At 35.1% G+C, this 15,298-nt stretch overlaps 1 protein-coding gene across 1 annotated transcript; it reads left to right on the forward strand.

The window, feature by feature from the left end:
* The first annotated feature begins 11,620 nt into the window (after positions 1-11,620).
* Positions 11,621-15,218, forward strand: LOC104215497 (2-alkenal reductase (NADP(+)-dependent)-like). The gene is made up of 6 exons (XM_009765310.2): positions 11,621-11,953; positions 12,851-13,031; positions 13,106-13,272; positions 13,997-14,079; positions 14,213-14,339; positions 14,755-15,218. Exons 1-6 carry the CDS (start codon positions 11,702-11,704, stop codon positions 15,007-15,009), a joined length of 1,065 nt encoding a protein of 354 aa, XP_009763612.1. The 5' UTR covers positions 11,621-11,701; the 3' UTR covers positions 15,010-15,218.
* The last annotated feature ends 80 nt before the right edge of the window (positions 15,219-15,298 follow it).

Below are 15,298 nucleotides of genomic sequence, written 5' to 3' on the forward strand. Positions count from 1 at the left end.
GAGGAAGTGTAAGAGAGTTTTTCCAATTAAAGTGACAATCGAGACGAGATTGTTTTATTCAAAATTCAGAGTCGTCATTTGGGATAATATGTGGTGTCCCAAGTCACCAGTTCAAATCCCAAAGGTTGACTCTGTTTTAAAGTCCGCGAACACAGAAATTTGGGTAAGGAATTCTGTTAACCCTAGAGAAGGTGTTAGGCATTCCCGGGTTCCGTGGTTCTAGCACGGTCGCTCAACTGTTATAATTGGTCTATTATCTGATTTTAGTACATGTTTTAACCTATGGTACAATTTTAATTTTATAACCGCTTTTACTTAACTATTATTTAAGAGAAAGATTCAATGTTATCTAAAACATGTCTTGAACCACGTCACATAAATGCACCCGCGATCCATGACACATTTTATCTAACGTTGTTTGAGATTTGGATTTGGGTCACATAAATGCACACCCGAATTGAGATTCACGTATCGTAACCATGCTATGGGAATCGTACTCATGGCCACGATAATTTATTATTAAGCGCGCCTAAAGCAAGCTACGCATTTGAATTATTTTCCTAATCTTTGAGATTGTTATAAGGCCAAATTTATGAACAAGATATTATTGACCCATTCTTATTCCTTGTCAAGAAAGAAACAACTTCAATTTTTCATCTACCCAATTAAAAGTATTTATTTAAGGACCAAGACTACATACATCACAATCGAAATCATATATAGCTTATTAGATTCTTTGGCTTCCTAACTTATAACTGATCGAATTTATCTACACCGTCAAATTGAACCCTACAATTGCCTAAATTCCTACTAATTATTAAAAAAATACAGAAATCAACAGGACAAACACATGCAATCATGATTATTCAGAAATCATATATTAAATAAATAAAGAAATAACACGGCAAGCCAATAAAGAGAAAGGATACAAATTTGAATACTTACAGTTACTATAAAAAGTGACGCTATTTGTTTTGCTAGTATGGAATCAATAGATTTTCCCAACAAAGAGATTGAATGAAGTATCCAGTAGCTAAGCCATCGTCGATTAACATCCAAGACGGAGAATGACGGACCACTTCGACTCCACTTTCACTAATTTGTCCACAAAATGAGAAAAATCGACCTATTTTATTGCGTCAAAGACCAATCTTTTGCCAGTGCCATGATTCAATTATAAGAGAATTTGGAGATGGAAGTGAAGGTGGGTAGTCGGTTCTTCACTTGGGGAATTCGACAGTAGAATCATTTTAATTGAGTTCAAAGATCATCATCTCCATTGAGGTTGGCTGCCGTTTTCGTTGCTTTAGAGTTGTAGGAATTGAAAACTTAAGGGTAGGGTTTCTATAATTGAGTATTTTATATTGAAGTTGGAAGAGACAATGACCATTGGATTAAAAGGAAATAGATGGCTAGGATTAAATCTTGCACTTAAATGGGCTAATGGGTTGGGAAGAATGGGCTAAGGGTAATTGGGTTGTACCATATCTTTTTGTGTCTCAATTTTGGGCTAAGAAGACTCCAAAAGTTATTATTTAAAACCATAGCTAAATTTCCTTAATATAAGATAACTATACTACATGATGCAAAAATAAATTCTAATTAATTAAACTAAACTATATTAAAACATAAAACTATTACATATTTTTTTGTATTTTTCAAGATAATATAAAGATATAAATAAGGTACTATTTTTGTTTTTGTTTTACTTTATGAAAGGTACATAAAATAAAATGGTTTTTTTGTAATTTTTATTTCCTTGTAATAAAATAAAATAAAAGATTCAAAATTAGTTAAAATAGCGATATTAGGCCTAAATTAAATATTTACATGCTAAAATATAAAAAATCTTGGGGAGAGTCAAAAATCACATGTCTACAGCTGCCCCTCTTTGACTGGAAACACGAAGAGTTTTCAGACAAAGAATGACTAGACAGGTTTTTGACCCAACCCTTATTTAAGGAGACCAAAAACTAAGAGAAAAGAGAATGTGACCGAGCCCTGGTATCTGAGTTGCCTACATATCTTTGGCTATAAAGGAATCACGCCACATGTAGTTTAGAGGTGAATGAGGTGATGGAGTATGCCGAGGTGGAGAGCCGGTCGAGGTGCCGTTTCGCTGAGGTCCCGGTCCGTGGTCCCGTTATTACATCAAAAATCAAAAATAAAAACAAATAACTAAGCCTATCAGCTACGAGTTACAAGATTCCTATCTATGAGTCTTCTGAAACTTGATATTGAGTTTTGGTTGGTTCTTCATGCGGACCCTGATCTGAATCTTGATGCTTGTTAGAGGTAGGTGTTGGTTCAATATTCTTCAGCTTTTCAAACCAAGACGAGACATACAGAGCTTGTGACCTCAGCCCTGTCTTGAGCAGCTCACATCTTTCATTAACTTCTGCATTTGGATTCACTTCTTGTCTTTCTTTTTGTTTTTTTTCTTTTTATTCTGGATTGTGACTAAGTTCTGTTGATCATCTTGGACTGCTGACTTGCATTCTTGACACGAGCTTCTTTTGTTGCTGACCTGAATTGCATTCTGAATTGAATTCCCTTTTTTTCCAGGCGGGCGCCTGATTGCTGAACTTGAACCGTCTTCTCTTGTTACTTGACACTGTTTTCCCTTGCACCTTGAACCATTTTCCCTTGAAACTTGAATTGTCTTCCTTCGAAACTACTTTCCCTTGAAACTTGAGTTGTCTTCCTTCGAAACTGCTTTCCCTTGAAACTTGAGTTGTCTTCCCTTGTTCTCCAGGTAGGCGCTTGATTACAACAAAACAGACAAAACAAAAGAAATTTTCCTGCCCCAGTTTGATATTGGGAACATCTGTGAGTGTTAACAAAACTATAAATCACCTGCGTTGCTGATGAAGGAGGAAATGATGAGAGTAAAATTAATGACTCGACTAGGATGTGCGTCTCCTAAACGTGATTGAGCTTGTAGAAAACTATAAACTAAGCTTAACTAAAGTAAAAACTAAAAAAAATGACTCCCTTTTTTTTCAAATTCAGACTTCCTTTTTTTTAAATTATTATCCTTGGAGAAAATTCATCGGACTAGGTTTTCTATCTTAGGAGAAAGATTCATCAGACTAAGATTTTGATCTTAGGAGAAAATTCATCAGACTAGGTCACTTTTTTTGGTATCTTAGGAGAAAGATTCATCAAACTAAGATTTCTATCCTAGGAGAAAGTTCATCAGACTAGGTCTTCTATCTTAGGAGAAAAATTCATCAGACTAAGATTTTGATCCTAGGAGAAAAGTCATCAAACTAGGTCTTCTAATTTATTATCTTAGGAGAAAGATTCATCCGACTAAGATTTTGATCCTAGGAGAAAATTCATCAGACTTGGTCCTCTATCTTAGGAGAAAAATTCATCAGACTAAGATTGTTATCCTAGAAGAAAGTTCATCAGACTAGGTTTTCTATCTTAGGAGAAAAATTCATCAGACTAAGATTTCGATCCTAGGAGAAAGTTCATCAGACTAGGATTTGATCCTAGGAGAAAGATTCATCTGATTAAAATTTTGATCCTAGGAGAAAGTTCATCAGACTAAGATTTATATCCTAGGAGAAAGTTCATCAGACTAGGTCTCTTTTTTTGTGTATCTTAGGAGAAAAATTCATCAGACTAAGATTTCTATCATAGGAGAAAGTTCATCAGACTAGATCATCTATCTTAGGAGAAAAATTCATCAGACTAAAATTTTGATCCTAGGAGAAAATTCATCAGACTAGGTTTTCTTATCTTAGGAAAAAATTTCATCAAACTAAGATTTTGATCCTAGGAGAAAGTTCATCAGACTATGTCTCTTTTTTTAATATATCATAGGAGAAAGATTCATCAAACTAAGATTTCGATCCTAGGAGAAAATTCATCAGACTATGTCTTTTTTTTTAATATATCTTAGGTGAAAGATTCATCAGACTAAGATTTCGATCCTCGGAGAAAATTCATCAAACTAGGTTTTCTTATCTTAGGAGAAAAATTCATCAGACTAAGATTTTGATCCTAGGAGAAAGATTCATCAGTCTAGGTCCTTTTTTTGTTATCTTAGGAGAAAGATTCATCAGATTAAGATTTCTATCCTAGGCGAAAAATGTAAAAATCAATGGCAAGATTTTATGCACAACAGCAAGACAAATAAAGATAAAGATTAGAGAAACTTCTCATTGTCGGCTCTTCTCTTTTTTTTTTTTTTGAATCTCCTTGCATTGCTTTGTTCCTGTTTCACACAAAGAAAAATTATTTAGTTTTAAAAATGGTGGTCAGTTTGTGGCCTTGAGTCTTGGGCAGCTTGGCTTCTGCTCAATCAGCTTGAGTCAGTCTCAAAAGACTTTTGTTCTACACCAACTCTGATTGTTTCACACTAGTACCATTTGTATTTGCAGCTCAAACTGCCTTATCTTAATTGGAGATCTTTGCTTAGGTGACCTTTTCCGATATCTTGAATGACTTGCAGCTTTTGAGCGATTTGTCTGTCAGAGAGAATCACCAGTTATCTTTGCTTGCGCCAAGTAGGCTGACAAGAGTCTTTAGGGAGAGCCTTTTTCATGAATCCTCAAGGCATGTTGACAGTAACAACTGAGTATGCTGGCCAAATTCACTTTGTGCAACTGAAAAACTGGTAACAGTTTTGAAATCTTTTCTTGCTTGTTTTGACAAGGACTCACCTAGAGTGGAGGACACAATGGTGCAAAGAAACAAGTATTAATAAGAAATTCCCCTGTCGGAAGGACAGAAGGAAGAATTTTTTTTCTTTTTTTTTAAATAACTAGCCTTAATGATCATGACATGCATTTTGGGCTTAACGACCGATCTACCAAACTAATCCAATCTTCCCTTTTACCATTCTTATGACCTTTGAAGTCGGGCTTGTTTATGCCAATTGTTCGCATCAGCTTCACGACTCACTTTCGACAAGTAGTGCTCGAGGGGTTTTCACCGACAAGTCTCTCTCATTTATTTATCTCTGCTTACCGTCGCCTTATAGTGGCCGTGAAGGTTTTCACTAGTAAGACTCTCATTTTTCTTTTTCTTTTTCTTTCTGTTGCTTTTTTGTGTGGGCAACTTGACAGTGTTCTGTGTCGCGTGACAATCGGTGCTCAGTGCATGCTTCTCTTGGCATTCTTGAAGGCGCATATGAAGGTCTTTATTTGGATAAGGTTGGAAAGAAGGGTAGCATTACGGATCAAAGTTGACTCAAAATAAGGGAGTTGTAGACTTATAACTCTTGGAATCGACTCTTTCAAAAGTGAAATAAAATCTCTTCCCTAGTTTCGGGATTTTTGGAATTTTTTATTTTCTTTTTCTTTTCTTTGAATTCTTATTTGGTTGGACCGAACTGTGAGGCTGCCTACGTATCCTTTTTTTAAGGAATCAGGTCGAACGTAGTTCAAACATCTGACCTAACTAATTTTTTTTCATTTTTCTTTTCTTTTTTTTTTCTTTCAAATTAGGTTACCCCAGCTTCTATTTTCTGGGGGCATGAATCTATGCCAGTTCTTTTCTTCTTCATTTTTTTTTCACTTGAAAATTGCCTCAGTTTGTACTCTTGGGACATGGACCTTCTTTTATTTTTTTATTTTTTTTACTCTTGACTCTAAACTTGATTCCAAAAGAGGGTAGTCAAAGAAAATAACGCAGGCTCAAAAGGGGTAGTGAAAGATATAAAGTGTTTGGATAGCAAAAATAAGGCCTCCCAGCCTCGAGAATGCCAAACATAGTATCTTTTGCGATCACAGCATTGACGAACATGTCTGTCTTCTTGGTGTGCCGTGGTCACAAGACATTTTTTCATCCCTTAGTGACAAACTTTCCAACAAACTTCAATTGATTAAACATCCTCAAGCCCGATCTTCACAATGATTTGAAGGTGAATTCTACTCGACCTTAGTTCCAAAGTATTTCTTTATTCATCTACAAATGTATTTTTTTTAGTTATCCAATTTCAGATTAAATCAGTTCCTAAGATCTGGCCAAAATTTCCGCATCCATGTCATGTCGTTAGAACTAGCGACAAAAGAACTAGGAACAAAATGACACAAAAGGACAAACTGTATTTTATTGAGTAAAGGATGAATAGGTTTTACAACTAAACAAGCAACCCAAAATACGAGTTACAACCCTAAAATAACCCGAATAATGAAAATAGCAACAGAATAGACAGACAAGACTCACACAAATAGAATGGAGGGATAGAAGGGTTTGACTCAATAAAACAAATAAAATCTGAATTACAACCCTGAAATAACCTAGATAATAGAAAAAATATCAAAAAAAAGATACCAAGATTCCTTCCTAGTAAGGAGAGAATGACTTTTCAACTGCTAAGCTTGACATCTAGCCACAGACTTGCACATTAGCATTACGACGGTATTCGACCATTTTTTATTGCTATAGATTCAACACTCAAATTCTGACTATCATCCCAAGCAGCCTATGTTCTATTGATCAAATCTGGTAAAGTCAACCACACATTTGCCTCCATTTTTATTTTTCACCACCAACTTTCTCACTTGCCTTTTCGTGACTTTGGACCAGCAACAGTGGTGCTTGTTCCATTGGTTGAGAAGATGCTTTTATTTTTTAGGGTTCTTGGATTATTTTTGTGACTCGCCATTGCAAACCAACAAACCGACCATCTTTGACTAGCTTTTATTTCAAAATAGCAAGCATGTTAGAATAAACACTCTCTTTCTTTTTTTCCTTTTTCTCTTTTTTCTTTTCTTTTCTCTCTCTTTTTTCCATGTTTTTTTTAAACCATTCGATCAAACATGATATGGGTTACCTACGTATCATGTGGGAACATGAATCAGATCTTGCGTAGTTCGGGAAGATCATGAATAAAGTAAATAAACTAACTTTTTTTTTTTTTTTATTTTATTTTTCGAAAGAAAGACTTATAAAGAAGAAAGGAAATACTTTTAGATTTTGATTTTTCTTCAGCATTTTTGCAAAGAAAGACTTCTAAAGAAGAAAGATTTTTTTTGAATTTTTTTCCTGGAATTTCGAAAGAAAAACTTCTAAAGAAGAAAGAAAATATTTTTGGAATTTTATTTTGAATTTATGAAAGAAATGCTTCTAAAAAAAGAAAATATTTTTGAATTTTGAATTTTCTTTTCAATTTTGAAAGAAGAATGAAAATATTTTTGGATTTTTGGAAGAAATTAAAAGAAAATATTTTTGTATATTTTTTTTAAAAAAATAATTTGGGTCTAAAAGAAAGGCTTTCTAAAGAAGCAAGTAATGAAAAATATTTTTGGATTTTTTGAAAATTGGGGTCTAAAAAAAAGACTTTTCTAGAGAGGAAGTAAAGGAAAATATTTGTGGATTTTTTGAAAATTATGGGCCGGAACCGATGAGGTTTGCCTACGTATCTCATATCCGGTGAGAATCAAACTTGAGTAGTTCGCCCAGTTTTGACGGAACAGGAAAACATGACACTTGAAAATTTTGTCTCGTTTTGAAATGACTTTTTTTTTCTAGAATTTTGGCAGATTTTCAGAATTTTCTAAATACCTACCTCTCTTTTTGTTTCTTTTTTCTTCTTTCTCCTTTTTTTTGATTTTCTTTTTTTCTTTTTCTTTTTTTCCATTTTCTTTCCCTATTCTAGAAGTCAGTCAACATGCAAGCCGAAACAGACAGATACTCAAGTAGCACGTAAAATGCATCAAGATGGTCTTTTGATTTTTGGGTACACCTGTCCTAGACAGACCCAACCCCTGTGTAGAGTCTCCAAAGTCAAATGCACGTGATGCAAACAAACGTTCCTACTAGGGATCCGTCATGAGGATGAGTTATTCTAGGTTTAAAACCTGGGTGTATTGTTCTAGATCTGGCTTACCCGAGCGGACAACTCGAGCCGAGGGGGGCAGCGTACCGGTAACCAAAAGATCATCCGGCTTTGCAACTTGTCCGAACTTCGTTCTATTTGGGATATGACACTAACAGAAAGAAGTCATGCCAGTGTGCACTCCTCAGAATAGAGAAGAGAGGGGTTTCGTAGCAGTTTATATACAGTTCAAATAATATCAAAGCGGTAAAAAGCAACATTTAGCACATTAAGCCCAAACATGTAATGAAATCAGATAATAAATATAGCCAAATATAACAATTATTCTAAGCTCGAATTCTTGAACCATGAACCAGAGATTCTGGGTTCGATCCCCAGCAGAGTCGCCAGAGCTGTCACACCTCCTTTTTCCTACACCCCGAGAGGGAGTGTAAGAGTGTTTTTCCAATTAAAGTGACGATCGAGACGAGATTGTTTTATTTAAAATTTAGAATCGCCACTTGGGATAATTTATGGTGTCCCAAGTCACCAGTTCAAATCCCGAATCGAGGAAAAGGTTGATTCTGTTTTAAAGTCCGCCAACACAGAAATTCGGGTAAGGAATTCTGTTAACCCGAGAGAAGGTGTTAGGCATTTCCGGGTTCTGTGGTTCTAGCACGGTCGCTCAACTGTTATAATTGGCCTATTATCTGATTTTAGTACATGTTTTAACCTATGGTACAATTTTAATTTCATAACCGCTTTTACTTAACTATTTTTTAAGAGAAAGATTCAACGTTGTCTAAAACATGTCTTGAACCACGTCACATAAATGAATTCATGGTCCATGACACATTTTATCTAACGTTGTTTGAGATTTGGATTTGGGTCACATAAATGCACACCGGAATTGAGATTCACGTATCGTAACCATGCTACGAGAATCGTACCCATGACCACGATAATTTATTATTAAGCGCGCCTAAAGCAAGCTACACATTTGAATTATTTTCCTAATCTTTGAGATTGTTATAAGGCCAAATTTATGAACAAGATATTATTGGGGCCAAAGGCTAGCTAACATGATCTATTACTTGGCCTAAATTCCTTATAGTTCAAGACCCACTTTATGACCCATTCTTATTCCTTATCAAGAAAGACACAACATCAATTTTTCATCTACCCAATTAAAAGTATTTATTTAAGGACCAAGACTACATACATCACAATCGAAATCATATATAGCTTATCAGATTCTTTGGCTTCCTAACTTATAACTGATCGAATTTATCTACACCGTCAAATTGTACCCTACAATTGCCTAAATTCCTACTAATTATTAAAAAAATACAGAAATCAACAGGACAAACATATGCAATCATGATTATTCAGAAATCATATATTAAATAAATAAATAAATAAAACGGCAAGCCAATAAAGAGAACGGATACAAATTTGAATACTTACAGTTACTATAAAAAGTGACGCTATTTGTCTTTCTAGTATGGCATCAATAGATTTTCCCAACAAAGATATTGAATGAAGTATCCAATAGCTAAGCCATCGTCGATTCACATCCAAGACGGAGAATGATGGACCACTTCGACTCCACTTTCACTAATTTGTCCACAAAATGAGAAAAATCGACCTAGTTTATTGCGTCAAAGACCAATCTTTTGCCAGTGCCATCATTCAATTATAAGAGAATTTGTAGATGCAAGTGAAGGTGGGTAGTCGGTTCTTCACTTGGGGAATTCGACGGTAGAAGCATTTTAATTGAGTTCAAAGATCATCATCTCTATTGAGGTTGGCTCCGTTTTTGTTACTTTAGAGTTGTAGGAATTGAAAACTTAAGGGTATGATTTCTATAATTGAGTGTTTTATATGGAAGTGGGAAGGGATGATGGCCATTGGATTAGAAGGAAATAGATGGCTAGGATTAAATCTTGCACTTAAATTGGCTAAAGGTAATTGGGTTGGACCATATCTTTTTGTGTCTCAATTTTGGGCCAAGAAGATTCCAAAAATTATTATTTAAAACCATAGCTAAATTCCCTTAATATAAGATAACTATACTACATGATGCAAAAATAAATTCTAATTAATTAAACTAAACTATATTAAAACATGAAACTATTACATATTTTTTTGTATTTTTCAAGATTATATAAAGATAAAAATAAGGTACTATTTTTTGTATTTTTTTACTTTATGAAAGGTACATAAAATAAAATATTTTTTTGTAATTTTTATTTTCTTGTAATAAAATAAAATAAAAGAGTCAAAATTAGTTGAAATAGCGATATTAGGCCTAAATTAAATATTTACATGCTAAAATATAAAAAATCTTGGGGAGGGTCAAAAAATCACATATCTATAGTTTGCCTCGATCATTTTTTCCTCGACTTAATTCGTTTTGTCAGTTCGTCGAGCATCTGCATGATTGTAGGATTGGTCTCCTGATTCTTTCTAGTTTGATTTCCTTGAAACCGATTCGGCCCTGTGAACAACTTCCTGGGATGGCTCGAGCTCGATCCTAGTCAGTGGAGTGGATGATTCTGGTTTTGGATCTGGGCTATCGCTGCATGTTGAGCCTGCAACATTTCGAAGATCATCCGTAGGCTAATCCCGCCATATTCGCCGTCATAAGTGCTTTGAGCAGCTGATCGAACTTCCCCACGGATGCTGCCTTCGGGATCAACGACCAAGTTTGCCTTAATGGCTACATATGAGCTGATGCTAATTTGATCTGCTGCCAGAACTCCATCGAGGCCAACCGGGGGTATGTCTTGTGCCATGTTATCATTTTCTCCGTGGTGGCCGAAATCATTGTCAACGTGCAGAGGTGCTAACTGAGAATTTGACATTTTGGTCCCGAAATCAAAGATACTCCAAAGAACAAGTATAAAATAGTGTGTGTTATTAAAGTTTATATCAGGTAATCATTATTATCCTTGGCCCCACGGTGGACGCTAAACTGTTTACCCTAAAATTGGATAACAATTGAATTTATACGTGGTTTTAAGGATACGTGATATAACTTGATACAAATTAAGAAGACAAATTAATATTAAAATTAACGATAATAAAATAAATGCAACCACAAAATTGAGTAGCCTTAGCTTCTGAGTTTGATCACCCTCGGGCCAAAAAATATCTCAACTAGTGTTAGAACTGAACAACAAGATGATAAGAACTAAAGATAGTTAGTATAATGCTTTCTTTTTGCGTGTTACAATATGTCCTACAAATGATCAGAACCCTCCTTTATATAGTGGGGGTGTTCTACTTTTGGTACAATTATATACAAGGTAAAAAAAATCTCATAATTTGCTAATTAATCAGCATCTTCGTGATACGTGCCGAGATTTTCGCCGTGATCCTCGACCGATTGCGGATATTTCGGCTTTTCGTTATTTGGCTCGGTAAGTTTCCATTGATCTTGCTCGGTCTCGATCTTGTTCGGTCTCGATCTTGCTCGGTCTCTGGGTCACGAGCTCGACGTTCTAACTTTGTGCCTTGGTTCGATATAATTCGAGTTTGAGCTTTGACCTACTATATTTCAGCCCCGATTAATCAAATAATAGACAAACCCAATTTTGACCGTATACAGACCCCTCGTAACAATATTCAAATACTTGAGTATTTGAAAGTATCATTCGCTAATTATAAGGAAAGAAGACCATTTTAAAAACGTGCACCGAACAAAAGCAAACTATTCAAGTTTTTCTCCATCACATAATATCACACCTCTAATTTAGACTAGGAAAACTACAGCACGAGGTGTCAAGGACCACCACTATACGTCTGGGACGCTTAAATATCCACCAAAATTCAATGTATTACGCCTTTTCCTCAGTGCCTATATCATATTAAAATCTCTTCTTCACACAAATCACGCACGCACACTCTATAACACAGAGAATGGCTGCTAATAGTTCTGCGTCTACGGATGTGGAGAACAGAGAATGGTACGTTGCTAGTTATGCACCGACGGGTGTTCCCAATTCTGAGCATCTTAAGCTACGTACTGTGAGTTTATCACTAAGAGCTGATTCCATTCCAGATGGACACGTGACATTCCAAGTCCTCTATGTCTCCATTGATCCATATGTACGCACTCAATTGAGTGGTCTAGATGATGGCCTCTCTTTTCCTCAGATTCCACTTGGCCAGGTTTACTATCTTGACTTCTCCCTGTCTGATTTTATGTGATGGTGTTAGGCTGATCATGAATTCAAAAAAAAATGTTTCTTATATATATCCTTTAGGGAGCCTTGGCGTAACTGGTAAAGTTTCTGCAATGTGACCAAGAAGTCATACGTTCTAGGTAAGGCTGTGTACGATAAACCCGGACCCCGCACATATCGGGAGCTTAGTGCACCGGACTGTCCTTTTAATATATATATATATCTTTTAATATATATACCCTTTAGCTCCGATCAAAAGTAAGTGTTATTTTAACCAAATTAATTTGTCAAAAATATGACTCTTTACTAAATATTAAAAGACCGCAATTTTGTTTTCAAATCTATTTCTTGCTTCAATAAATGATTTTAATTTTTTAAGGAGAGATAAATGGTAATTTGAAGAAATATAAAGGAAATATCAAAAGTACCTTCAGTCAATGAGGGTAACATGAGAAAACTAATTGACATTGACGGAGTATCAAAGATAACCTCAAAACTTATAATCTTATATGTCATGATATTTCGGTGGGTATAAATGCAAATCATATAAAAAGAAGAGAGGGTGACTAACAAAGTTTGTGGTGGAGTGGTAAGTACTCCTTAATCATTAACCAGAGGTCTCGAATTCGAGCCCTAGGTATAGAATCTGGATTTGCTCGGGCCCCAATACAGATACCGGACACCAAGTGGGAAATAAAAAAAAAGAAGCTGAGAGGGTAACTAGTACACGCTTCAAAGGACAAGAGTAACTTAAATAGCGAAAAAAGAAATAGTATAAGTATTTTGTTTACAGTTAACAAACTTTAATTTCAGCCAAAGTTGTAGTAATAAAAATGTATAGCTCTAGTATGCTGATATTAATTAATAAAATGAAAAATTGCAGGTGATAAGAGCGTTGGGAATGGGGAAGGTAATTCAATCTAAGGACGCCATGTTTTCAGAAGGAGATATAGTACTTAGCCGTATTTGCCCTGTTTCAGAATTTGGTGTTATGCCCTCAAATTTGCTTCAGAAGATTACTCCTGCAATTGGGATTGCGTTGCCCAATTATCTTAGTTGCTTAGGTATATACCTAATACCTCTCCTACTCCAATCAAGATCACGTAATTATGTGTTTTTTTTCTTCACCGTGCTATAGGAATGCCTGGTATAACTGCGTGGGTGGGCATAGGAAAAATAGGAAATGCTAAAGCGGGATCGAATGTGTACATATCGGCTGCAGCGGGAGGAGTTGGAATTATAGCTGGACAACTGGCCAAAGTAAAAGGGTGTCGAGTTGTTGGAAGTGTTGGTTCGGATGATAAGGTATTATTTGTTTTACATCCCAAATTATTTACTATATGCCCTTAAAACTTACACTATATAATATGGGATTTTTTCTCTTCCAATTACAAAATTTAGGTTAAGATTTTACAACTCGCTAGAACGATTTCAGAAGTTTCTTTGTACAAGTTGTCTTGATATAACTTGGTTCTGTAATGAACTCAAATCGAATTAAGGAAATCAAATACAGAAATGGAAACAGAGTGTTTTCTGGGACAATTTTATGATATATTGATAAAAAACTAACTATTACAACGGAATGAGAAATGACTACTCCTAACTAGTCTCCATAGCTGCAGAACCTGAAGAGAATAAGAGAAGAAGAGATTTGTTAGGAAGAAGAAGAAGAGAGTGAGGAAAGAGAAGAGAGAATCGAGGAAAGAGGAAGAGGAAATACTTCTGTTGAACGATGCCTCCTTCTCTCTGATGCAGTTGGTTATAACAACCAACAGCTGACGTGGCTAAATCGTGGCCCTTGGGGTTCATTAAAGCTTAAACTAATCCTAGCCGTCCATTTAAATTTCTGTTATTCCTTCCTAATTTCTGTTATTCCTTCTTAATTTCTGTTATTGCTCTTCTTCATTTTGAATCCTGCATTCATGTTAGATCATAATAGGTTCCTTAAAGTTTTATAGTCTTTTATAGAGGAGATAAATTAATTTGACTTGTAATTGATTTGGATATTCGTTTTCTTATTTACGTGTAGGTGAAGCTATTGAAAGAAGAATGTGGTTACGATGATGCTTTTAATTACCGTGTAGAGACAGATTATGATGCTGCATTAACCAAGTAAATTTCTTTGTTTCTTCAAAAAATTTAGGCTTTTGGTAGTACTAATTACTAGCTAGTAAATCTTTTTATTTTCCTTGGACTTCTTTTCTAGCGATTGACATGCTCACTATTATTGTATTACCTTTTACAGATATTTCCCAAATGGGATTGATGTTTATTTTGACAATGTTGGTGGTAAAATGCTTGAGGCTGTTCTTAATCATGTTAACCACGGAGCTCGTATTGCACTTTGTGGGATGATATCCGAGTATAACAAGGTATCCTTCAATGTTTTAATCCATGTATAATATGTGTATAATCATATATAATTCATATATACTAATTAGAAAAAATAAACAATAAACCTGACTGACTATTTGTGTAAAAATATCTAACTTTTGTACAAACTTGGGTCTTTTTTCTTCCTTTCGCTATTAAAAACGTATAGCTCGGTGCACAAAGTATCTCGCGTTCATGCAACATCCAGGAAAGGGTTGCACCCTAAGGTTGTGACATAGATAACCTACTCTAATGCAAGCATTAGTGATTGCTTTCACGGCTCGAATCCATGACCTATAGGTCACACAGTGACAACTCTACTATTGCTCCAAGTCTCCCCTTATTCCTTTCAAGCTATTGAAAAATAAAAATAAAAGCTCTAATCACCAATATTTTTTTATTATTATTTTGCAGGTTTGGACAGAAAGAGAAGGGGTTCGGAACCTATTGAACATGGTGGGTAAAGAAGTTATGATGAAAGGGTTTATGGTGAGTTCATATTATAACCACTTTGAGGAATTCATAAAAGAGATGGGAGTTTACTTGAAAGAGGGCAAAATAAACTCCATACACAAAATCTACAATGGTATTGAGAGCTTTTTGGAGAGTTTAGCATCTCTATTTTCTAGCTCCAATGTTGGAAAAGTAATTCTTCAACTAACTCCTTAAACTACTTCTCCCTATGCCCTTCCTATTATCTTTGGAATAAATATGTGTTTATTTATGCTTGTTAGCTATGTTTGTTCTTATGAGGAAAATGTTACAATCCATCTGTACGAGCAGGGGCGGATTTATAGCTTAGACTATGGGACATGTGAACTCATAATCTCTCTATCCAACTAGATATTTTTTGTATATATTTTTTATAATTGGTCTAATATTATCTACGGGCACCATTCTTCAAAAAGATTGAATAGTGCATTTGGTTGAATACTGAGTTATTTACCCAAAGAAACAT

The sequence above is a fragment of the Nicotiana sylvestris genome, chromosome 7 (genome assembly GCF_000393655.2).
Source record: "Nicotiana sylvestris chromosome 7, ASM39365v2, whole genome shotgun sequence".
NCBI lineage: Eukaryota > Viridiplantae > Streptophyta > Magnoliopsida > Solanales > Solanaceae > Nicotiana > Nicotiana sylvestris.